The sequence below is a fragment of the Bufo gargarizans genome, chromosome 6 (assembly GCF_014858855.1).
Source record: "Bufo gargarizans isolate SCDJY-AF-19 chromosome 6, ASM1485885v1, whole genome shotgun sequence".
Lineage (NCBI taxonomy): Eukaryota > Metazoa > Chordata > Amphibia > Anura > Bufonidae > Bufo > Bufo gargarizans.
In genome coordinates, this window is record NC_058085.1 from 233,950,455 (window position 1) to 233,977,582 (window position 27,128).

The 27,128-nt window shown below is 45.1% G+C and overlaps 1 protein-coding gene across 2 annotated transcripts in view; it reads left to right on the forward strand.

The window, feature by feature from the left end:
• Positions 1-10,714, forward strand: part of LOC122940916 (oocyte zinc finger protein XlCOF8.4-like) — a 51,838-nt gene extending 41,124 nt beyond the window's left edge. For both annotated transcript variants that reach the window (XM_044297839.1, XM_044297840.1), the window contains exons 2-5: positions 2,348-2,486; positions 6,735-6,902; positions 6,980-7,103; positions 9,181-10,714. In XM_044297839.1, the coding sequence (XP_044153774.1) occupies positions 2,409-2,486; positions 6,735-6,902; positions 6,980-7,103; positions 9,181-10,619 (1,809 nt within the window). In that variant the 5' untranslated portion in view covers positions 2,348-2,408 and the 3' untranslated portion in view covers positions 10,620-10,714. The remainder of the gene's footprint in view (positions 1-2,347; positions 2,487-6,734; positions 6,903-6,979; positions 7,104-9,180) is intronic.
• Positions 10,715-27,128: the final 16,414 nt, after the last annotated feature.

Genomic DNA, 27,128 nt, shown 5'->3' on the forward strand with positions numbered 1-27,128 from the left:
GAACCCCATTAATTTTTAAATCAGGATGAGACCTCACAGCCCTCAGTATAGTATCCCTGTCTCGATAGTGCAGGATTTTAGCAAGTATTGGGCGTGGCGGCCGCTCCTGGCGGCAGGGGCCTGGTGGGGACCCTATGTGCTCGCTCAACCGCATAGAGTGCAGAGAGTCCTTTATCACGGAATTTTTCTGCAAGCCATTTTTCAATAAATTCTGTAGCCTCTGGGCCTTCAGACTTCTCAGGAATGCCCAACAGTCTAATATTATTGCGGCGGGAGCGATTTTCAAGGTCGTCAGTCTTTGCATAAAGCGCCGCTATATCTTTTGATGCAGCCCTGCTCTCTCTCTGCAGGGTAACAGCCCCATCTTCCAGGTCTGAAACCCTCCTTTCTACTTCTGAGGTGCGTTCAGCCACCTTATGCAGGTCATGACGGATGATAGATATGTCCGCTTTTAGGCTTCCAATGTTAATGTTCATGGACTGGAGGGTGACATTGCAACTAGCTATAGCTGCCATCACGTCTTTCAACGTGGGTTCAGGGGCAGTAATCACTGGCAGATCTTTACCAGTGCAGCACAGGCCAGGACTCGCCCCCCCCTCTTGCTGAACAGGGGGTTGTTGGTCTTCATCACAGGGGCCATCCTGCTCCCCTAAACCTTCCTCCACTTGCGTCAGGGTGTCATCTCCCTCTCCCCACACATGACTGGGGGACTGCTGTGACTTGTGAGCAAAGCGCTCCAGCCGCGCTGCAGCTCCCTGACTCACCTTCGCCCTCAGGTCAGGCCATTCCTCCTCCTCGGCGCCATCTTGGGACCGGGTCTCTCTCTCCTGACGGCTCGGCGTCTTGCCTCTCTTCGCAGGCATGATGCTGGATTCCTGCGCCGGACCACTTCCTGGATCTGTCCCCTGCACCTCCGATTAACTCCAAGTCGATTTGCCACCGTATCGGGTATAAATGAACAGGATACTGCCGGAACTGATGTGGCGTGCGACCTACTCCATGCGCCGCTAGGCTCCGCCCCCTACAGATTTCTATTCTAACGCTTGTGTGAATGTACCCTAATGTGACCACAAAACTGTACAGAGATCAACTATTTCTGATGATTTTTTCTGACAGACGTATAGCAACATTTTGTTTCTACCAATTGATCGTCCGGTCAAATGTTATATTCTAGCAGTTATGTCCTATACTGTAGTTCGTAGAAGTGGAACTTAGGGGTCATTCACATGACCATATCGTACCGAAAAACACAGATATGGCCATGTGCTCTCTGCATTTTGCGGACAAGTATAGGATATATTCCATATTTTCTGTGGGGCTGTGGAACCATTCTTTTCAGTGGGGCCGAGAAAGATGTGGACTGCACACTATTTGCTGTCCACATCTTTTTTGGCTCCATTGAAATGAATGGGTCCGCATCCAATCCACAAAAAATGCAGATCGGATGCGGACTGAAAATACAGTTGTGTGAATGTCCCTTTAGGGTATGACAACATGGGAAAATCCATCTTGGAGTCTGGCCCAATTTCCACAGCCAATCTGCTGCAAAATGCAGGTTTCACATGCAAATGTAAATTACATGGATATCACGCTATAAACTGCAAGTGGTAAAAAAAAAAAAAAAAAAAAAAAAAAAAAAAAAGCGAAAATCCACAGAAAGAATTTAAATGCTGCAGATTAAGGGCTCAGGCACACGTCAGCCTGGGAACTGTGAGTTCAGTACAAGGGATCTGCGATCAGAACGGACTGATCATAAAACACTATGATACAGTTAGTTTTGGTCAGGTGAGCCGCGGTCGGCCCCGGAGATCTGGCAGACACACGGACTGTGTTTCCGGGGCCAATCATGGTCATCTGCATGAACCCTTAAGGGGCGATTCCACTGCCGATCTGGGCAAAATCTGTGCCAGATTGGGTAAATCTTGTTGTAGATTTTGTTGCAGAAACACTGCAGATTTGCCACAGACTTCACCTTCTGCACTGCATAGTGTTGAATCTGTGGTAGATACCTCTCACCTAAATTGACATGCTGCTGATACTTAAAATCCGGACCGCACGCCATGGGCAGATTCTGGGGCGGTCACCTTCTGCAGCTACTTTGCTGTTACTATAGAACACTGCAGATTTGCTGCACAGAAGTTATTGGCGACCATTCTGCAGCGTTGTGCCACCCTTTAAATCTACATTGCTTGAGAATATGTCAGGGAGATTTGTTAAAATGCTGTCAACAAATCTGAACAGAAAATCTGCAGCATTTTCAGCCTCTGTGGATATAGCATTAATTGCAGCATTTACTTTAATAATAAATGGAAGGAGTAGAGAATCATCTGTTTTACTTGTGTTGTAGGACTGAGATTGGTTCATCTCTACATATGGCTTCCCATGAATTCCAGTCATAGTTCCTGACGATGGACAAGGACAGGAATCATATGTCTGAGAAAATACTGAATCTCACGCTGGAGATCATCTATTTACTGACCGGAGAGGTGAGAGGTTGTGGAAATCTATATTACTACAGCAGGATCATGCCTGCCCTTGTGAGGGATTCTGGGAATGTTCTAGTCATGTGACTTTTATGTATGTTACTAGAGCCCTGTGTGCCATGTCTATTCTCCCCACTCTCGTCACTCTTGTTACATCAGTCAAACATGATGAGTAAACTACCAGCTCCAGGGTCTGCAGGTCTTGGATGCTGCTGCTTCCAGGAAGACCTTCAGTCGCACACAGCTTTTTCTGGCAGTTTTTCATGCAGTTGTTTTGAGCCAAAGCCAGAGGTGGATCCAGCAGGAGGAGAAGTAGAAGTATTTCCTTTATATTTCTCACTCCTTTTGCATCTACTGTATTTCTGGCTTCAAAAACTGCATCAAAATCTGCCACAAAAGGCTGTGTGTAAGACCACCCTTAGGGTCCATACACATGAATTTTCCTTTGGCCTATTTTACCTGCAAAAGATCAGCAGTATAAGCGCACACTGTTTTTCCTCCTGTGGTTTTTGCAAAAAAAAATGTGGTCATTTTTTTGCATGCAGTGTTTTCTTTATGATGTTTGCCCCCAAGAGAAAAAGTGAATAAATGGCAGGAGCTACAGCATGCTGCATTTTTTAAAGGTGAAAAAAAAAAAAAACACAAAAACCCCCCACTAAAATGCCACCTAAGTAACAAAAACGGCATTAGCAAAAAATTACACTTGCATATCCTGTGTTACATATTTCCCATAGACTTTCAGCTAACATCGGTAGACACTAAAATGGCAAAAGTGCACAAAAACGCCACAAAAAAAAGTGCTTAGGGAGTAATAAAAAAATGTTTTTGAAACCTTGTGTCAAAGAGGCAGCATAGAAGGCTTTTAAGTTTACGGGTGCTGCCACACCACGTTTGTGTTTTGTTTTTGTAAAAAATTGCATTCAAAAATGTGTTTTTAATGGCGTTTTGTTGCTTTTGTTTTTAAAAATTTGAGAAAAAATTATAATAATGCACTTAATAATATAGATCCAAGCCTTATATATGGACCAAGCCCTCACTCCGATGTAATAAAATCTGAGACACTTAGCCAATACATTTTGATCAAAACACATCTGTGCCCTCCTACCAAGCGCCAAGGTGGTCTCAGGTCAGGCGGGTCCTACGCTAAACCTACCTAAGCCGATGGGCTTCTATGTTCAGGAGCGCAGACGCTGCACATATGGTGTGCTGCTCCTAGTCACCTCCATGTGCATCAAGCAGCCGATGGGAGGAGGAGCAAGCACAGCCATATGTACCACCTAATCAAGGTGCTCTATTGGATAGGAAGGGCAAAAGTGCAGAGGAATGCTACTCCCAAGATAAAATAGGTGCGCATTCACACTTGAAGGTGCCACCTCCTCTAGCATATACTACATAGACAAAAAAATCACAGAAAAAACTAAGATAAAACATCCTGTACGGTATGATATACAATTGTGTGGATGTCCCTGGCCATATTATTGAAGAAAATCACAGAAATAAGATAATAATGCACTTAGTAATATAGATGCACGCATTATATATGGACCAAGCCCTCACTCTGATGTAATAAAATCTGAGACCCTTAGCCAATATATTTTGATCAAAACACATCTGTGCCCGCCTACCATGCGCCAATGTGGTCTCAGGTCAGGCACCTTGGCGCTTGGTAGGCGGGCACAGATGTGTTTTGATCAAAATATATTGTCTAAGTGTCTCAAATTTTATTACATCGGAGTGAGGGCTTGGTCCATATATAATGCATGCATCTATATTATTAAGTGCATTATTATCTTTTTTCAGTAATTTTTTTCATGAATGTGGCCAGGGACATCCGCACATTTATCTATCATATTGTGCAGGATGTTTTTTTTCAGTGATTTTTTCGTTTTAACAAATTGCGTTTTAGCACAAGCATTTTAATGTTTTTGTTTTTTTTTTGTTTACAAGCCATGCATTTATTATCATGTCCTCTAGATCAATATGGATAAAAGCAATGGTTTATAAAAAAAAAAAGTTTAAAACTGAGATAATGCAAGATTGCCAATGCTATACCTAGAGCAGGCATGCTCAACCTGCGGCCCTCCGGCTGTTGCAAAACTACAAAAGGGCATGGTGGGAGTTGTAGGTTTACAACAGCTGGAGGGCCGCTGGTTGCGCATGCCTAACCTAGAGCATGCTGTGGAAAAACAAAAAAAATACACTGGTATGATCTATACCAGTGTATTACTGTACTGTGCCGGCAGCAGGGAGCGCACGGCGTCATAGCAACCAGTGATGCCGTGCGCTCCTGCTCTCAGGAGGGATCCAGGCCGCAGTTCCACGGCCCGCACACGGCCGTGGGCATGGGGCCTAAATCTGAAAAGTGAGCGGTGTTAATAGTGACGTTAGGACCGTGACATTTATGAATATGTTATCAGAGGAAAGGCGCAAATATAGGTGATATTGTAAGTATACCCCAGACAAGTGCAAACTCATGAGAAGTTGCACTCTGTAACCGAAATGGCAGCTTTTTGTTAAAAAAGTAGCAGGCTTCAGCAGAGGTAGCCTTGTTAAGTGCTTCCTGCCCTACTTGTAGAAACTGGAGTAAAAATGTCGCCATTTCCATCAAAATGTCACAAATTTGCACTACGAGTGATTTATTATGCTCTGTACGACACTGGGTGAATTTGGTCAAATTTTAGTTTTATCACTAGCGCTTTACAAGGGTACTCCAGGGAATTCCACCGTTCAGCTGTTCTGTAGTAGCTCCAGTGTTGGAACTATACAGTCGGGCACTGTGCGGTGGATAGAGCTGATAACTGTAGTGCCGCTCCTATTCCGTTCAGTGGGAGCAGAGCTGCAGTAACCAGCTGCTAGAGAACCACTGATCGGCGGTGATGTGTGGTGTCGGACCCTGCCATCAATAGTAACATCCGGTAATACTCTTCAGTGCTGTATAGGATGCCTCTTCATACCACCAGGGGCAGTTTAAGAGGTAGGAAGTAATGCCAGTTGCATAGTTCTATGGATGATTAAAAAAAATATTAAATTCAAAGAGACAGTGATGTTAATAATTTGTTATGTATTTTATTATTTAATATGCACAATTTCAACAAATAAAAAAACCTGCTTCTAGGGGGTCCCTTAGCAGCCCTTCTCGACCTGCCTCTGCCAAGTCCCTGACTATCCTGTTTGATATGCTGCCAGTAATGATCGCTGCAGCCCCATTTACCTCTATCTTTCCAGCACATCCCTCTGCAGCGATCAAGTGCTACACACAGGGATACAGTACACTTGCTGTCAGTGCTGACTGCTACAACCACCCTCCCCTTTATGTTCCCAGTCCACTTGCAAGGTAGAAGTGAAGGGGTTTGCCGCAATCAGCACTGACCGTAAGTTTACCTTGTCACTGTATGTCGCACTGTAGAGCTGTATTACACTGGCAGATGAGCCTTGCGATTGCTGGAAAAGAAGCGTTCCTTCCCAACAATCGCCTGCTTGTCAGTGGAAGAGACCGCTGCTGTCACATGCAGTGATCCCCTCCTAATGCCATTACTTGTCCTCATACAGATTCATTATTTGCTGGCAGCAGAGTGTGATTAGACAGCATGATCTGCTGCCAGCAAACAATGATTTTTGTGCCTGCATAAAAGATGCAATTACCTGATAAACTAATGTCTGCTTGTCAGCGGCACCTTTACACCAGCAGATCATCGCTAAAGAGTGTTCCTACTGCCACTTGTTAGGCCGCATTCACACATACATGCATTTTCACTGACCACGGTCTGTGAAAACCTGTCCTGCGAGTGCACGGCATCATTGGTTGCTATGACACTGTGCGCTTCGTGCCGCTGTACAGTAATACACTAGTATTACATCTATCCACGTATGTGTGAATGCGGCCTTAGGGATGATCTGGCCATACTGTCAGCACGGATTATGTATCCGATCTATCTTCTCAGAGCTTTCTAACTAACCAGAGACGACGCTGTGAAGACAGAGAGGAGCGGGCCAGTAAACCCCTTAGTGAAACATACATGTAGGGAGGCAGAGGCAGGCTTCTCAGCCTCATCTTACAGTTGGCTATCTTCAGTATTCAGAACGCTGAAGATGGATTCTTCTTAGCAACACTCAGTTAAAGGCTTACTAAGGAAACCTTTAGAGGCAAAATTACACATTGGTCATAACCAATTGTTGTTAGTGCTATAGGCTTCATGTTACTAGACTTATAGACCTGTTTGATCTTCTGTATTATTTGTTGGTACCCCCCAGGATTATGCACCTGTAAGCAGGTCTACTCTGCATGTCTCAAGAAGCAGCGTTCCTCATAAGTCTGAAAGATCATGCAGGACCCAGAGTGTCCTAATGGATCAGGACAAAAAGCATGATAAGAAGATCCTGGATCTCACCAACAAGATAATACAGCTGCTGACCGGGGAGGTGAGCACTGATCGGACATTATTCTGTAATAATAAGGGAGGTGTCTGGATGATGACTGGTTTTATTTGTTGTGGCAGGTTCCTGTACGATATGAGGACATCATGGTCAGTTTCACCATGGAGGAGTGGGAATATGTAGAAGGACATAAGGATCTCTATAAGTATGTCTTGATGGAAGATCAGGACCTTGACAGTAGTAAAGGTTAGTGAACTCCAATGACTGATAACAGTAATGGGTCTTTTGGCTTTTTTACATTTTTCAAAACGAGTGATATATGTATACAGGGACAGCAGGCAGGGAGTAAGCATTCCAATACAGATATAAAACGGTAACAACACCAGCAAGCCTTGGTCAGTAACCCCCCCCCCCTTAACAGGGCAAAGGGGGGAGAAGAAGAAAAACTGCATTTAGAAAAATACCAATGTCGATCTTGATGCAGTTTTTTTTGCGTCAAAGCTAGAAGTGGATCCATCAAGAAGTCCTTACTTTATAGTTTCCATTCCTGTTGAATCCTCTTCTGACTTTGGTTCAGGAATGAAAGAAGTTTCTGCCTTGGTACTAAAAATGAATGTATAAGAGTTCACAGGATGGCTGGAGAGCGCCTATTGCCATTATGTATAGTGTGGAGACACACAAGACCCACACCAGGTGTGGGGCACATTAGCTACCATGGCCGTTATGGTATTGATGTAGGGAACATTGACCAGCCTCCAGTATGTCCAGGATATTGTGGAATCAGTCTTCCTGCCTCACCAACTTTCCCCTTTTGTTGTTGGGAGGGGCTTTGAGGGGTGGGAGTATCCCGCCTTCGGAAGAGGGCGCAGCATGTGGTGCCTGACGCTTTCTGGCACACATGCTTATCCTCCGGCGGGAGGGTGAAAAGGGAACCCTGATACTGTGCAGTTCTCTGTGGCTGTTGCTGCAGTGTCTGTGAACTGACACTAGTGGTTGGGTCTCTCCTCGTCCACGTTTCAGTGGTCATCTACTCTTTGTCAGTGTGGCTGGCTGCAGTCCTCGTTGGACTGGCTTTAGTGTGTGCTGGGAGAGGATGCATGCTAGCAGCGACTTTGTGGGAACCGTTTGCTGAGAGTGGTCGCAGTGTTCAGTGCGGTCTCTCCGGGCTGTTTCTTTGCTGGTCTCTGGTCCCTGTGTGTTGTTCCAGAGGCTGGCAGTCAGCACCCTGGTCCCTGTGTTTTGTTCCAGGGGCTGGCAGCAGTCCTGGGAAGACTTGCTGACACTGATTCTGCTGTCTTTTTCCTTCTCCCTTCCTTGTTTGGGGTCCCACACTTGTTTTCCCTTTTGTGTTGATGAGGGGGCTTTGAGGGGTGAGAGTGTCACGGCCTATGGTGTGCGTAGTGACATTTTCCTTCACTTGGTTGCACGTGACTACATTTGGTGTTGTATGCATGTGGTGACAGTGTCTCAGCCTTCTGGCTGATCCCCAGGACATGGTTGCCATGCATGCCATTGCCTGCGGCAACAGGTGAAGTGTGTGTTTATGTGTGTACTTTCCCTTTAAGTGTCCGTCTTCCCTTGCCTTGTGTTGGAAGGGTTAACTTCCTTCCTAGTGTGTGTGCTCTGTGTGTGGGTGTGGCTACATGGCCTATAAAGCCTTAGTTAAGATCAGTAGTCTGAGGGGTACTCCAGCCTTGTTTGTAAGCTGGAGGCACCCTCCTGGTCCCTTATACCATCTGCCAGTGAGGGCCACCCTTTTTGTCATAAATGTTTATATGTGATGTTAAGTTGATGTTGGTTTCCTTTCATGTTTAATGCAGCTATGGATCTGGGTTCCTGTGTGTGTATGTGTGTTGCTGTGTCCATTTATGTTTGGTCTGGACATCAGCTTGTGAGCACGGGATCCAGTCAGCAAGGCTGTGGCAGGTAGGTGTGAACAAGAGTAGTTCTCCTGCCATATCCATATGTCTGTTTATGTACCCCATCTCCTTGCATCCAGGCCAGTGAGACTCCTGTTCCTCCGTGTCCAGAAGGAACAGGTCGTCTTACCCTGCTCCTTGTTCCAGGGCAATCCTGAGGGCGAGTAGGAATATTAGGTTCCGGTGTATGAGCCCTCCCACCATCAGGGTTGGCTTATATGGTTAGGAGTCAGGGTCAGATTAGGGACGCGATAGGAGGTGACCTGCTCCCTAATTCTGTTGTCCTGGCTGAGCAGCCACTAACATCTTCTGGCATTGCACGGCTGAGGGTTTTCCCCATCCTCAGCCGTGACAGGGACACACTTGTGTGAAAGATCCCTTATACTCAAATTACTTTCTTGTAGATTTAAAAATGGAAGAAGCTGAAGTGGAAGATGACCATGGTTTGCCTGCACCACCCTGCTTAAATGAAGATGCAAGAGACATACAAGCCAAAGCAGGCAGTAAAGCTTCTAAGTGTAGAAAACCCTGGAGAAGACGGGCCAAGTTCTTTAGCAAACGTAAGGACAAATTTGCTCCCCTTAAGAACATGCCTACAGATGACAGGCCACCAGAGAACATACCTATCAATAGTGAATCTTGTATGAATGAAGATGGGAACTCTAGTGGTGATGTTATGTATTCAGCTACAAATGCCCACAATCCTTCAAGTGAGATAAAACCTCTCAGTGATGGGAGTTATGCTCTCAATGATCATACACAGGATTCAAATACAGGTACCCAGACTAAGCAACAGTTATCAGGTACTAAAGGGAATTCCACAGGCGAGGATGTAGATGCCAAACCTAGTCATCCAGAGTTCTCGTCCTGTATTAGAGAATCCCCTATAGATACATTTATAGCCACATCTCATACACAGGCACAGTATTTGTGTACTCCTATTAAGGAGGAAGCTGTACCCCCAGAAGCTGATAATTATGGACCTACACAATATCCATCTACACATGACCAGGAAGAGTCAAATGGCACAGGGACTAATATTTATGATGTGAGCCCTACACAATACACGCTAGCTCATATTAAGAGAGAATCTGTCCTTTGTGAAGACGAAGCCGATCTACATTCTTCGATTTACATACTACCTGATCACACGCAGACACCTAGTCAGGTTAAGGTGGAACCCGTCTCTCAGGAAGAGGGCTATGAAATATACATCCCCACAGACTCTACTCAGAGACTTCATACATCAGGATCTAGGCAGACAATGAACAGAAACAAAGGTGCATCAAAAACATACAAAAGAGTTTCTGTAACAAAATATAGGGATTGGAATAAAACTTCTGAAAGTGCGCCATATACAAACCACCAGGTTGTAGAGGGGATGTACGTCTGCTCTACATGCGAGAAAACCTTCACGTCACACTTTGGCCTTGTCAAACACCAGGCAATGCACAATGGGAACAAGGTGTCTTGTCCACAGTGTGGCAAATTATTTCTCTACAAGTCAAGCCTGGTCATACATCAGAGGATCCATACGGGGGAAAAACTTTTCACTTGCCCTGTATGTAACAAATGCTTCACCAACCACTCCAATCTGGTCGTACATCAAAGAATTCACACGGGAGAAAAACCATTTGTTTGCTTGGAATGTGGTAAACGTTTTGGACACAAAGGCCACCTGAACCGCCACCTCAAAACTCACGAGGCAGAGAAACCAGCCACCAGCATTGAGAACTATGTCAACAACAGCTTGCGAGACCATTGGAATTCCCGTAAAATAAATGGCTGGTCACACAACATTTATGACACTGGCATATATTCTACGTACAACAAACGTGTTTAGTAGATGGCGTATTTCACATGCTAATATATTTCTTTGTATTTGCTTGGTCTTTGCCCCTTTTATTTCCAGATTAAAAGGAAATATATAAAAAAGAACCCCCATGTCATCTTTCTTACATTCAAAGAATACTTCCAGGGATTTGACTTCTCAGGGTCTGGCTCGTAGGGAAAACAATAAATTGACTACATTTTTATAGCTTAGGATACGTTGCATCTCGGCATGCCTGATCTAGTACAAATGCCAGCTGTCGGCCAGACAAAACCGTAGCATTTTTTTGTCTGGCCGAAACCCGACATTTATAAAAAGAAACACAATGCAAAAGCCCTCTGCAAACACAAATAAAATACTTGCTACAGAAAATATACTAGTGCTAATGTGATGCTCATTATATAAATTTGCCGGATTCTACAGTCCACCGCATGTTTAATTTGTGCCTGTCCACCACGAAAGGTGATCTCTTTTGGATAGGAGCCTACACTAAATGCTACCTCTTTTGGTGCCATTTATGCTGGAAAGCGGCTGGACTCTAGTATAGTCAATGTGGATCAGGCGGTGGACTGTAGAATCCGGCAATGACAAATCTGGCAGCCAACTCTCTGCCATCACAGCCTGCCAGATGTGCTGCCATATATACGAATGTACCCTTATTGTTCCATATATATACTTTTATTTTCATGCAAGCTGCAACCTGTGTTGATAAGTTTGGAAAGGAGAAGCCACTGCCACTATTAATATAAATCACAGAAGAAATGCACCAAACGGATATGCCACTGACTATACTGGCTAGTCATAAATGCAGATATTAAAAGCTGAGACTTTTGCCAATATATTCCTGTCAGGAAGATATCGGAGCCCAACATGCACCACGTCACGGTTCTCAGCATGGCAAGGGGTCCTACCACTAAGCTACCTATGGTGTGAACAAGGTCTGAAGGTGATGTAATCCAGCTCACAGCCAAGCTTCCACACAACCGCCTAGCAGGACAACTAGTGCAATGTGAACAAAGCCAGACTGTAAGCCACACCCATATCAGACCATGTGATGGAGGCTACCAGGTGCATGTTGGGCTCCGATATCTTCCTGACAGGAATATATTGGCAAAAGTCTCAGCTTTTAATATCTGCATTTATGACTAGCCAGTATAGTCAGTGGCATATCCGTTTGGTGCATTTCTTCTGTGATTTATATGATTATATTTTCATCCGCACAATGCTCCGTTTTGTGTAGGATGCCTTTGTGGTGCATGTGGACCGCGCCGACATCCTCCACCGTATGCAAATTTTTTTTTGCTGGGGATAGTCGTTTGCTGCGGTCCACATGCGGTGGGGCTGCTCCCCCAATGAAAAACACGCTACAGTGTTAGGGGTTGAGCAGCTCCCCCAGATTTGCCACTATATTTCTGTGTTTTTGTTTTATATGTAGTGTATGTGCCTTTACCTGGCATTTAAACACTCTCCTTTGCACCTGGTAGCCTCCATCACATGGTCTGATATGGGTGTGGCTTACAGTCTGGCTTTGTTCACATTGCACTAGTTGTCCTGCTAGGCGGTTGTGTGGAAGCTTGGCTGTGAGCTGGATTACATCACCTTCAGACCTTGTTCACACCATAGGTAGCTTAGTGGTAGGACCCCTTGCCATGCTGAGAACCGTGACGTGGTGCATGTTGGGCTCCGATATCTTCCTGACGGGAATATATTGGCAAAAGTCTCAGCTTTTAATATCTGCATTTATGACTAGCCAGTATAGTCAGTGGCATATCCGTTTGGTGCATTTCTTCTGTGATTTATATGATTATATTTTCATCCGCACAATGCTCCGTTTTGTGTAGGATGCCTTTGTGGTGCATGTGGACCGCGCCGACATCCTCCACCGTATGCAAAAATTTTTTTGCTGGGGATAGTCGTTTGCTGCGGTCCACATGCGGTGGGGCTGCTCCCCCAATGAAAAACACGCTACAGTGTTAGGGGTTGAGCAGCTCCCCCAGATTTGCCACTATATTTCTGTGTTACTGCCACTATTCAACCACACTTACACAGCATTCCCTGCTTTTCAAGCCAATATTTATAATACATATTCTTCCTTAAAGGCTATAGACACCTTTGTGCACAAAAAATCAATAACCCCATATCTTACTATAATGCAGCACATAATACAATTGCACTTGTTTGCATACTGGTATCGGCTTTGCATGCCCTCAGAAATGCTCTGATATGATTTCTGCTCACTACTGTCATCTCCTGTGAGAATCTGTGGGTGTTCCTGTGGATTTCACATGCACCAGCACCATCTATGCTGCCCTGCCCCCACAGCTAGCAGCCACTTACATATAGGCTGCTGGAACTTGTAAGATTTCATTCCAATCCACAACATGGTGAGTCTTACAGTATGCTACAACCTGTAATCAGCAGATTTATTTCTCACTTTCTTTTCTGTAGAAAGTCCATTATTTGTAGACACAATAGATATTTCTGCTGATAACGTTAGTGCAGCAATCTACAGTCAGAACCATGGTATTATAAGCAGGATATAGATCTCATTACTGACGCTCTCACTACCTGCACTCTCTTCTGAATACAGTATTTGTGTGAAGTCCGCACAGTGAGCGTTCACTTTTCCCACACAGATTAGTACAATGTGACTACCCAGAATGATCTGTACACATAGAAGTACACAGGGGGGGATATTTATCAAAATTGGTGTAAATTAGAACTGGCTTAGTTGCCAATAGCAACCAATAAGATTCCTCATTTCATTTTCGAACGAAGCTGTGAAAAATGAAAGGTGGAATCTGGTTGCTATGGGCAACAAAGTAAGTTCTACTTTACACCAGTTTGATAAATGACATATATACAGTACAGACCAAAAGTTTGGACATACCCTCTCATTCAAAGAGTTTTCTTTATTTTCATGACTATGAAAATTGTAGATTCACACTGAAGGCATCAAAACTATGAATTAACACATGTGGAATTATATACATAACAAAAAAGTGTGAAACAACTGAAAATATGTCATATTCTAGGTTCTTCAAAGTAGCCACCTTTTGCTTTGATTACTGCTTTGCACACTCTTGGCATTCTCTTGATGAGCTTCAAGAGGTAGTCACCTGAAATGGTTTTCACTTCACAGGTGTGCCCTGTCAGGTTTAATAAGTGGGATTTCTTGCCTTATAAATGGGGTTGGGACATCAGTTGCGTTTGGAGAAGTCAGATGGATACACAGCTGATAGTCCTACTGAATAGACTGTTAGAATTTGTATTATGGCAAGAAAAAAGCAGCTAAGTAAAGAAAAACGAGTGGCCATCATTACTTTAAGAAATGAAGGTCAGTCAGTCTGAAAAATTGGGAAAACTTTGAAAGTGTCCCCAAGTGCAGTCACAAAAACCATCAAGCGCTACAAAGAAACTGTCTCACATGTGGACCGCCCCAGGAAAGGAAGACCAAGAGTTCATCCGAGTCACCAGCCTCAGAAATCCCAGGTTAACAGCAGCTCAGATTAGAGACCAGGTCAATGCCACACAGAGTTCTAGCAGCAGACACATCTCTAGAACAACTGTTAAGAGGAGACTGTGTGAATCAGGCCTTCATGGTAGAATATCTGCTAGGAAACCACTGCTAAGGACAGGCAACAAGCAGAAGAGACTTATTTGGGCTAAAGAACACAAGGAATGGACATTAGACCAGTGGAAATCTGTGCTTTGGTCTGATGAGTCCAAATTTGAGATCTTTGGTAACAACCACCGTGTTTTTGTGCGACGCAGAAAAGGTGAACGGATGGACTCTACATGCCTGGTTCCCACCGTGAAGCATGGAGGAGGAGGTGTGATGGTGTGGGGGTGCTTTGCTGGTGACACTGTTGGGGATTTATTCAAAATTGAAGGCATACTGAACCAGCATGGCTACCACAGCATCTTGCAGCGGCATGCTATTCCATCCGGTTTGCGTTTAGTTGGACCATCATTTATTCTTCAACAGGACAATGACCCCCAAACACACCTCCAGGCTGTGGGGAAGGGCTATTTGACCATGAAGGAGAGTGATGGGGTGCTGCGCCAGATGACCTGGCCTTCACAATCACTGGACCTGAACCCAATCGAGATGGTTTGGGGTGAGCTGGACCGCAGAGTGAAGGCAAAAGGGCCAACAAGTGCTAAGCATCTCTGGGAACTCCTTCAAGACTGTTGGAAGACCATTTCAGGTGACTACCTCTTGAAGCTCATCAAGAGTGTGCAAAATCTAGAATATGACATATTTTCAGTTGTTTCACACTTTTTTGTTATGTATATAATTCCACATGTGTTAATTCATAGTTTTGATGCCTTCTGTGTGAATCTACAATTTTCATAGTCATGAAAATAAAGAAAACTCTTTGAATGAGAAGGTGTGTCCAAACTTTTGGTCTGTACTGTATATATATATATATATATATATATATATATATAATAAAAAAGAAGATTCGGCGGCACCAGTACGCTGGCTCAGGTGCTATGTCCAAGGGAATGAGCTTCAACCTTCTTAGATATGTAGAAAACGGGACAGCACTCCAAGACTTGAAGAGGATAGATATCTTTATTCACCCATGTGAAAAATAATAGCAATGTTTCAGCTCACAACTGAGCCTTTCTCATATATATATGAAAAAAAGTCTGCGCTCTCAAACACTATTCACCCCTGTGGTCGCAATGTTTTCAGCTCATTCACAGACTCTTTTTCAACCTATGAGCTAAAACGTTACGACTAGTGTTGAGTCCGTGGCTTCGGACTCGAATAGGACATGCTTTTTTTTTTGTCGGGCCGTGGAACGGAAGTGCGGATGCGGACAGCACATGGTGGTGCTGTCCGCATCTTTTGCGGTCCCATTGAAAACGAATGGGTCCGCACCCCTTCTGCAAAATTGCGGAACAGATGCGGACCCATTATGCGGACGTGTGAATGGACCCTTAGTTATGGTCTGTGGTAGCAGAATCCATAACGGAATTCTTACATAACCTGAACCTTGTACGCCAAACTTGAAACACAAGTTCGCTCATATCTAGATGCGACCAACTGTAGTATGAAGCAGACTGGCAGCTGTATGTTACAGCTAACAGCAAAGATCGGACTACATTTTTTCCAGAAGAGTAAAAATACTCCTCTTAACAATTTTGAGGAGTATTTTTAGCCGAGGAGGAGTACAAATTTTGCGGCCATACACGGCACCCTCCTGACGCTGCCATACACTGCGTCCACCTGACGCTGCCATGACGCTGCCATACACTGCGTCCTCCTGACACTGCCATACACAGCACCCACTTGACGCTGCCATACACACCGCCCACTTGACGCTGCCATACACTGCGCCCACCTGACACTACTATATACATATTACATACACCGCTCTACCACATGCCCATTACACAGATAGTTTACTATATACACATTGCTCACACAGCTCTGCTACATGTCCATTGCACAGATAGAACTACTGTGTGCACATTACACACAGAAAATTATACAATAGACTGGTTACACTGACATAGCCCTGCTTTATATACACCTTCCATACATAAAGTACCTCTGCATTCTCCACCAGCACAGTCCTACACGGATAGGGTGGCCACTGGCTTCACCCCAGAAAGCCGGACCTCACCGGCCACGCCCCCAAACCAATAAACCCACCTCTGTGAAGCCACGCCCCGCTTCCATTAGGCCACGCCTCCCATTTCCAGCCAACTTTTTGGATGGAATTTGAGCTGGGGCAGCCGGGGTGCTTCTCTCCCCCTCAGTTAGCCACAGGGAGCCATGTCTGCGGCTCTAGTGACTGGGGGTGACAGAAGCCTCAGTTAGTTGCTGCAGCTCACGATCAGTCAGCGCAGTGCTATTGTCTGAGAGTGAGCTAATGAAAGGGTGGACATCCCTGTATCTGTCCAGGCCCTGCGATGGACGGAGGACAGGGAGCCAGAAAACCGGACGTCTGGCCACCCTATACACAGAGTCTTTGTTCCCCTAACTCCTCCCGCACATATGGCTGATCACATGACTGTGACATCACCACAGGTCCTGTAACCACAATGTAGTCTGGAGCTGCTCCTGGTGAGAGAGATGTTTGTGAGGGGCGGGGCTTTATGTGTGCCAGACCTGGCAGCTTCTGATACAGCATTCCTGACTGGGGCGGGGAGGAGGGAGAGGGAGACAGTGCATGGTCCTGTGTGGAGCAAGGAGTGGTTACAGAGAATCCGTCAGATGAGAGCAGCCTGGTGTGCATAGGAAGCACAGTACACTGTAGAACAAAAATGAAAAAAGATAGATAAATAGAACCAATTGGAGAAATGATTTTCTCCACAAAATAAATTAGTGTAAATGTATTTTATTTTTTTACAAAGGTGTCCATATCCTTTAACATGTTACTAGTCCATGGTATCAAATCATGTTTTTACCTCTTCAGGCATCTTCTCTGTTTTAGGCCCCATGCACATGGCCATATTTTTGGTCCGCACCCGTTCCACATTTATTTCACGTGTAGGTCTTTCTTGAACAATGTGATTCATACCAGTTTTTCCAAAATCTGTCTGGCCATTCGACTGCGGGTGGAAAGCAGAAGAGAATGACAACCGAACCCCCAAGCGAGAACAGAAAGCCTTCCAGAATCTGGAAACAAACTAGGTGTCCCTATCAGAGACTATGTCTGAAGGAATACCATGCAATTTGACAATGTGATCAATAAATGCCTGCGCCAGCATCTTAGCATTGGGCAAACCAGGAAAAGGGATGAAATGCACCATTTTGCTAAAACGGTCCACCACCACCAGAATCACAGTCTTCCCCGAGGAACGAGGCAGGTCCGTTATGAAGTCCATGGACAGATGTGTCCAAGGACGGGAAGGAATGGGTAAGGGAAGGAGAGGACCTGATGGCCGCGAATGAGGGACTTTGGCACGAGCGCAAGTCTCGCAGGCTGCCACAAAACCCTCAACCGACTTCTCTGACCCTGACCAGGTTGTATGCCCCTCTTAGATCTAATTTGGAAAATACTTTAGCCCCAACAATCTGGTTAAACAGGTCCGGGATCAGAGGAAGCGGATAAGGGTCACGAATAGTGATACTGTTCAGCTCCCTGAAATCCAGACAAGGTCTTAAAGAACCATCTTTTTTCTTAACAAAGAAAAAACCAGCGGCAACAGGTGACTTTGAGGGTCGTATGTGTCCTTTTCTCAGACTCTCCGAGATATAAGCACGCATAGCAACCCTTTCAGGTTGGGAAAGATTGTATAAACGAGATTTAGGGAGCTTGGCGCCTGGGATGAGATTAATAGGGCAATCGTACTCCCTGTGCAGGGGCAAATCCTGAACTCCACTCTCAGAGAAGACATACGAAAATTCAGAGAGAAAAGGTGGTACAGTCTTAGTAGAAACCTCAGAAACAGATGTCGTGAGGCAATTCTCTCTGCAAAAGTCACTCCAACCATTTATTTGCCTCGCTTGCCAATCAATGGTGGGGTTATGTTTAGTGAGCCAGGGTAGCCCCAACACAAGAGGAGTAGGTAATCCACTAAGGACGAAACATGACACATCCTCAACATGAGCATCACTCACAATTAAAGGAATATTGTGAACTATGCCCTTTAATGATCTCTGAGAAAGTGGAGCGGAATCCATAGCAAAAACAGGAATATCCTTTCCCAAAGTGCACACCTGGAAACCATGAGTTATCACAAAATGATTATCAATGAGATTGACAGCTGCTCCACTATCTACAAAAATCTCACAAAAAATGTTCTTGCTCTCTAGCGCCACCCTGGCAGGCAGGACAAAACGGGAACTACAAGCAAACGGAAAACCTTCAATTTCCGCCTCAACCCTGCCAATAGTAACAGATGGAACATTTTTAAAAGATTTTTTCCTTTTTGTTTCTTTATTACTCCCAGAAAACTGCCTGAATCTCCCAGAGGGACAAACATTTGCCAAATGATTTATACCTCCACAACAAAAACAAACCTTCCCATGCGGGCTGAATCTTCTATTGTCAGAGGCAATCAACCCCAGCTGCATGGGCTCCTGCTCAGAAGGGGCTGACAGCGACTGAGACCCCTGCGCATAGAATGAGACCGCTGCACTGTCCTGGGACTGAGTATGACAGGAAGGAGAGATCTCTCCTCTCTCTCTAAGACGCCTGTCAATATGAACGGCCTGAGACATAGCACAGTCCAAGGAGATAGGCCTCTCATGAAAGGCAAATGCATCTTTCAATCCCTCTGAAAGACCATGGCAAAATTGACTTCGGAGTGCAGCATCATTCCAACCAGTATCAGCTGCCCATCTCCGAAATTCTGAGCAGTATATCTCTGCGGATTATTTACCCTGGCATAACAGACGTAGTCTAGACTCAGCCAAAGCAACACGATCCGGATCGTCATATATCTGACCCAGGGCTAAAAAGAAACCATCCACTGAACGGAGGGGCCGTGCCCCCACCGGCAGCGAAAAGGCCCACGACTGAGCGTTACCCCTGAGCAGCGATATAATGATCCCCACCCTCCGTTCCTCATCACCAGAGGAATGGGGAAGAAGGCGAAAATGGAGTTTGCAAGCCTCTCTGAAACGCACAAAATTCTCACTACCCCCGGAGAACGTATCCGGGAGCGAGATCTTAGGCTCAGAACAAACTCCATGAACGCAAGCTGAAGCGGTCACTAGAAACTGAGAAAGAGTCTTATGGAGATCAGCTACCTCCAATGAAAGACCCTGGAAGCGTTCAGTCAAAAGTGAAACCGGATCCATGCTTGAGACGGTTTTGGCGGCTTATAATGTCACGGAAGATGTACAGGAAACAAGACAATGCAAAATGAATATCTGACTCACTGGATCCAAAACTAAGGAACAAAAGGGAGACCCCTGCATAAGACCTGGCACTCTCCCTGACTGCTCAGCCTATGCGAAAATCCCAATGGTGGATGATCGCATATCCTCGTACCTCGACTATATACCACCTGAACACCCTACAATAGTGAGGGGACACGACCACCGGCTCCCTACACTAGACACGGAGGGAGTCAGGGTCACCTGGGATCCAGCAAACACAAATAAATGTACAGCACTTATCTTGTAGAAGACTGGAAAATAGGATCAGCATGCGCGCGCACACACTCCAGGAAGTTGTATAAGCCACACACTAATGCATTATGGGGAGGAATTTAAAGGGATGCAAACAGTCCAACTACATGACAGCTGAGAGAGGCTAACGAGATGAGGAACTGAAATTCAAAACAAAGAAAACTCAAGGAGGAGGTTCTGAAAGGCTTCTGTCAGAGCTTCTCAGCTGTCTGGTTGTGACATTTTGGGAATAGATGTACCTATAATATGGTCTTTTAACAAGATATTCCAATGTTTATTCATGATTTTCCTGATGTTGTTATGTCGCATGTTGTTACGAGTGATAAAGTTAAAGAGCTTCTGTCACCCCACTAAACCGTTTTTTTTTTTGGTCCAATAGATTTTGTTTAAAACGTGCTTTTAAATTATGCAAATTACCTTGCTACCAGCAAGTAGGGCGGCTACTTGCTGGTAGCAGCCGCATCCTCCGATCCTAAAGACGCCCCCTCCGCATGTTGATTGACAGGACCAGGGAACGGGATCGTTCTCTGCTCGCCCTGTTTGCATTCAAAATCTGTCTTCAATCGGCGCAGGCGCACTGAGAGGCGGCCGCTCCATCCTCAATGCGCCTGCGCCGGGTTTAGATGTGATGTCATCAGCGTAGGCGCATTGAGGATGGAGCGGCTGAGCGAGCAGCCGCCTCTCAGTGCGCCTGCGCTGACTGAATACCGTTACGGCGCAGGCGCGAGATCTTGATAGCAGACAGGGCCAGAGGACAATCCCGTTCCCTGGCCCTGTCAATCAACATGCGGAGGGGGCGTCTTTAGGATCGGAGGATGCGGCTGCTACCAGCAAGTATAGCGTTTACAAACTATGGTACAAAAATTTGAATTTCCGCTTTTTGAAGCAGCTCTGACTTTCTGAGCACCTGTCATGTTTCCTGAGGTTCTACAATGCCCAGACAGTAGAAAACCCCCACAAATGTCCCCATTTCGGAAAGTAGAAACCCTATGGTATTCGCTGATGGGCATAGTGAGTTCATAGAACTTTTTATTTTTTGTCACAAGTTAGCGGAAAATTATGAATTTTTTTTTCTTTTTTTTTTCCTTACAAAGTCTCATATTCCACTAACTTGTGACAAAAAATAAAAACTTCCATGAACTCACTATGCCCATCATGAAATACCTTGGGGTGTCTTCTTTCCAAAATGGGGTCACTTGTGGGTAGTTATACTGCCCTGGCATTTTAGCGGCCTAAATGCGTGCAAAGTAGTTTGAAATCAAAATCTGTAAAAAATGGCCGGTGAAATCCGAAAGGTGCTCTTTGGAATGTGGGCCCCTTTGCCCACCTAGGCTGCAAAAAAGTGTCACACATGTGGTATCGCCGTACTTAGGAGAAGTTGGGGAATGTGTTTTGGGGTGTCATTTTACATATACCCATGCTGGGTGAGATAAATATCTTGGCAAAATACAATTTTTCCCATTTTTTTTATACAAAGTTGGCATTTGACCAAGATATTTCTCTCACCCAGCATGGGTATTTGTAAAATAACACCCCAAAACACATTGCCCTACTTCTCCTGAGTACGGCGATACCACATGCGTGACACTTTTTTGCAGCCTAGATGCGCAAAGGAGCCCAAATTCCTTTTTGGAGGGCATTTTTAGACATTTGGATCCCAGACTTCTTCTCACGCTTTAGGGCCCCTAAAAAGCCAGGGCAGTATAAATACCCCACATGTGACCCCATTTTGGAAAGAAGACACCCCAAGGTATTCAATGAGGGGCATGGCGAGTTCATAGAATTTTTTATTTTTTTTGCACAAGTTAGCGGAAAAATGTTTTTTGTTTGTTTTCTCACAAAGTCTCCCTTTTCGCTAACTTGGGACAAAAATTTAAATCTTTCATGGACTCAATATGCCCCTCACGGAATACCTTGGGGTGTCTTCTTTCCGAAATGGAGTCACATGTGGGGTATTTTTACTGCCCTGGCATTTTCGGGGCCCTAAAGCGTGAGAAGAAGTCTGGAATATAAATGTCTAAAAAAATTTACGCATTTGGATTCCATGAGGGGTATGGTGAGTTCATGTGAGATTTTATTTTTTGACACAAGTTAGTGGAATATGAGACTTTGTAAGAAAAAACTAAAATAAACAAATAAATATCAATTTCCGCTAACTTGTGCCCAAAACTTTCTAAATGGAGCCTTACAGGGGGGTGATCAATGACAGGGGGGTGATCAGGGAGTCTACATTGATCACCCCCCTGTAAGGCTCCATTCAGATGTCCGTATATGTTTTGAGGATCCGATCCATGGATGCGTGGATCCGTAAAACACATATGGACGTCTGAATGGAGCCTTACAGGGGGGTGATCATCCCATATAGACTCCCTGATCACCCCCCTGTAAGGCTCCATTCAGACGTCCGTTTGTGTTTTGCGGATCCGATCCATGGATGCGTGGATCCGTAAAACACATACGGACGTCTGAATGGAGCCTTACAGGGGGTTGATCAGTGACAGGGGGGTGATCAGCCCATATAGACTCCCTGATCACTTCCCTGTCATTGATTACCCCCTGTCATTGATCACCCCCCTGTAAGGCTCCATTCAGAGTTCCGTATGTGTTTTGCGGATCCACGTATCCATGGATAGGATCCGCAAAACACATACGGACGTCTGAATGGAGCCTTACAAGGGGGTGATCAGGGAGTTTATATGGGATGATCACCCCTCTGTAAGGCTCCATTCAGACGTCCGTATGTGTTTTACGGATCCACGCATCTATGGATTGGATCCGCAAAACACATACGGACGTCTGAATGGAGCCTTACAGGGGGGTGATCAATCACAGGGGTGTGATCAATGACAGGGGGGTGATCAAGGAGTGTATATGGGGTGATCACCCCCCTGTAAGGCTCCATTCAGACGTCCGTATGTGTTTCGCGGATCCGATGCGTGGATCCGTAAAACACATACGGATGTCTGAATGGAGCCTTACAGGGGGGTGATCATCCCATATAGACTCCCTGATCACCCCCCTGTAAGGCTCCATTCAGACGTCCGTATGTGTTTTGCGGATCCGATCCATGGATGCGTGGATCCGCAAAACACATACGGACCTCTGAATGGAGCCTTACAGGGGGGTGATCAATGACAGGGGGGTAATCATTGACAGGGAAGTTATCAGGAAGTCTATATGGGCTGATCACCCCCCTGTCACTGATCACCCCCCTGTAAGGCTCCATTCAGACGTCCGTATGTGTTTTGCGGATCCGATCCATGGATGCGTGGATCCGCAAAACGCATGCAGACCTCTGAATGGAGCCTTACAGGGGGGTGATCAATGACAGTGGGGTAATCAATGACAGGGAAGTTATTAGGGAGTCTATATGGGCTGATCACCCCCCTGTCACTGATCACCCCCCTGTAAGGCTCCATTCAGACGTCTGTATGTGTTTTGCGGATCCGATCCATGGATGCATGGACCCGTAAAACACATACGGGCGTCTGAATGGAGCCTTACAGGGGAGTGATCAATGACAGGGGGTGATCAGGGAGTGTATATGGGGTGATCACCCCCCTGTCATTGATCACCCCCCTGTAAGGCTCCATTCAGACGTCCGTATGTGTTTTGTGGATCCGATCCATGGATGCGTGGATCCGTAAAACACATACGGACATCTGAATGGAGCCTTACAGGGGGGTGATCAATGACAGGGGGGTGATCAATGACAGGGGGTTGATCAGGGAGTCTATATGGGGTGATCAGGGGTTCATAAGGGGTTAATAGGTGACAGGAGTGGTGTAGTGTAGTGTAGTGTAGTGTAGTGTGGTGCTTGGTGCTACTTTACAGAGCTCAGCTACCTGTGTCCTCTGGTAGTCGATCCAAGCAAAAGGGACCACCAGAGGACCAGGTAGCAGGTATATTAGACGCTGTTATCAAAACAGCGTCTAATATACCTGTTAGGGGTTAAAAAAATCGCATCTACAGCCTGCCAGCGAACAATCGCTGCTGGAAGGCTGTAGATCCAGTCTCTTACCTTCCGATCCTGTGAACGAGCGCGCCTGTGTGCGCGCGTTCACAGGAAATCTCACCTCTCGCGAGATGACGCACGGATGCGTCCAGGAGGAATGAATCGACCGCCTCCAGGACGCATCCGTGCGTTAGGCGGTCCTGGAGCGGTTAAACAGTGCTGTCATTTCAATGGATAAGAAATGCTGGGAAGGGTTAGGATTGCAGCCACAGTAGTCAGCATGGATGTATTCTAGTCTCTGAGCACTTTAGTTTAGAGCTACAATGAAATTCTGGGTGAGAACCTGCTTTTGGATTCCTGGAGCAGGTAGAGCAATTGCAGAGGTGCTAAGTACATTCCATAATACCACAGTACGTTGATTGGATAACAGGTGCATTCTCATTCTGCCAGCTACAAAAATCCATAAAATGTATGGTATTTCATGATAGGTGGTGAGTTGCAGACGATAAAATGATCTGCACCTACATTGCAGAGGCCAAAAAGCAAAAACCTAAAAAGGCATAGCTACGTCGGTGGCCGCTTGTTAACCCAAAGTTGCGACAGAGGGTATAGCTCGGTACTCTTGGAGTTTATCTAACCATACCGTCAGAGACAGATAAGAAGGCTTTTGTGTTCTGGGCCTGCTAATAGACGCTGGACATTATTCCATTTTGCACAGAAGCTCCATTTTTTCCTCAAACAAATCTTTCCATTAACTGACACCTTTGTTTGACACACACAAAAACGCACCCTTACCTGTTGATTGGCACCCATACCTGTTGATGTGCATGGATCCACACCTGACTGAAGAATGAAGAAACATGGCTGCTGCCAGAAAGGAAAACAGCAAGGGTCCATTGTGATGTAATCATCCATGGATGCTGAAGGGTGCCATTGTGACACGTTCAGTGTTCCATCTATTAAAATTTTCAAGGAGGCTGCCATATTGATTTTCTGGAGGCAGCCATTTTGTTTTGCAGTTAAACAGAGCTTGCAGTACAATGGATAAGAAATGCTGTGAAGGGTTAGGATTGCAGCCACAGTAGTCAGCATAGATGAATTCTAGTCTCTGAAAACAATTGCTTATAGCTACAATGAAATTCTAGGTTGGAACCTGCTTTTGGATTCCTGGAGCAGGTAGAGCAATTGCAGAGGTGCTAAGTACATTCCATAATACCACAGAACTTTGATTGGATAACAGGTGCATTCTCATTTTGCCAGCTACAAAAATCCTTAAAATGTATGGTATCTCATGATAGGTGGTGAGTTGCAGACGATAATTGTATCTGCACCTACAATGCAGAGGCCAAAAAGCAAAAGCCTTAAAAGGCATAGCTCCGTCGGTGGCCGCTTCTTTCCCCCAAGTTGCGACAGAGGGTATAGATCGGTAATCTTGGAGTTTATATGACCATACCGTCAGAAACAGATAAGAAGGCTTTTGTGTTCTGGGCCTGCTAATAGACGCTGGACATTATTCCATTTTGCACAGAAGCTCCATTTTTTCCTCAAACAAATCTTTCCATTAACTGACACCTTTGTTTGACACACACAAAAACGCACCCTTACCTGTTGATTGGCACCCATACCTGTTGATGTGCATGGATCCACACCTGACTGAAGAATGAAGAAACATGGCTGCTGCCAGAAAGGAAAACAGCAAGGGTCCATTGTGATGTAATCATCCATGGATGCTGAAGGGTGCCATTGTGACACGTTCAGTGTTCCATCTATTAAAATTTTCAAGGAGGCTGCCATATTGATTTTCTGGAGGCAGCCATTTTGTTTTGCAGTTAAACACAGCTTGCAGTACAATGGATAAGAAATGCTGTGAAGGGTTAGGATTGCAGCCACAGTAGTCAGCATAGATGAATTCTAGTCTCTGAAAACAATTGCTTATAGCTACAATGAAATTCTAGGTTGGAACCTGCTTTTGGATTCCTGGAGCAGGTAGAGCAATTGCAGAGGTGCTAAGTACATTCCATAATACCACAGAACTTTGATTGGATAACAGGTGCATTCTCATTTTGCCAGCTACAAAAATCCTTAAAATGTATGGTATCTCATGATAGGTGGTGAGTTGCAGACGATAATTGTATCTGCACCTACAATGCAGAGGCCAAAAAGCAAAAACCTTAAAAGGCATAGCTCCGTCGGTGGCCGCTTCTTTCCCCCAAGTTGCGACAGAGGGTATAGATCGGTAATCTTGGAGTTTATATGACCATACCGTCAGAAACAGATAAGAAGGCTTTTGTGTTCTGGGCCTGCTAATAGACGCTGGACAGTATTCCATTTTGCACAGAAGCTCCATTTTTTTCTCAAACAAATCTTTCCATTAACTGACACCTTTGTTTGACGCACACAAAAACGCACCCTTACCTGTTGATTGGCACCCATACCTGTTGATGTGCATGGATCCACACCTGACTGAAGAATGAAGAAACATGGCTGCTGCCAGGAAGGAAAACAGCAAGGGTCCATTGTGATGTCATCATCCATGGATGCTGAAGGGTTCCGTTGTGACACGCTCAGTGTTCCATCTATTGAAATTTTCATGGAGGCTGCCATATTGATTTTCTGGAGGCAGCCATTTTGTTTTGCAGTTAAACACAGCTTGCAGTACAATGGATAAGAAATGCTGTGAAGGGTTAGGATTGCAGCCACAGTAGTCAGCATGGACGAATTCTAGTCTCTGAAATCAATTGATTATAGCTACAATGAAATTCTGGGTTGGAACCTGCTTTTGGATTCCTGGAGCAGGTAGATCAATTGCAGAGGTGCTAAGTACATTGCATAATAGCACAGAACTTTGATTGGATAACAGGCACATTCTCATTCTGCCAGCTAAAAAAAATCCATAAAAGGTATGGTATCTCATGATAGGTGGTGAGTTGCAGATGATAAACTGATCTGCACCTACATTGCAGTGGCCAAAAAGTAAAAACAAGAAAAGGCATAGCTCCATCTGTGGCCGCTTCTTAACCCAAAGTTGCGACAGAGGGTATAGATCGGTACTCTTGGAGTTTATATGACCATACCGTCAGAAACAGATAAGAAGGCTTTTGTGTTCTGGGCCTGCTAATGGACGCTGGACAGTATTCCATTTTGCACAGAAGTTCCATTTTTTCTACAAACAAATCTTTCCATTAACTGACACCTTTGTTTGACACACACAAAAACGCACCCTTACCTGTTGATTGGCACCCATACCTGTTGATGTGCATGGATCCACACCTGACTGAAGAATGAAGAAACATGGCTGCTGCCAGAAAGGAAAACAGCAAGGGTCCATTGTGATGTAATCATCCATGGATGCTGAAGGGTGCCATTGTGACACGCTCAGTGATCCATCTATTGAAATTTTCATGGAGGCTGCCATATTGATTTTCTGGAGGCAGCCATTTTGTTTTGCAGTTAAACAGTGCTG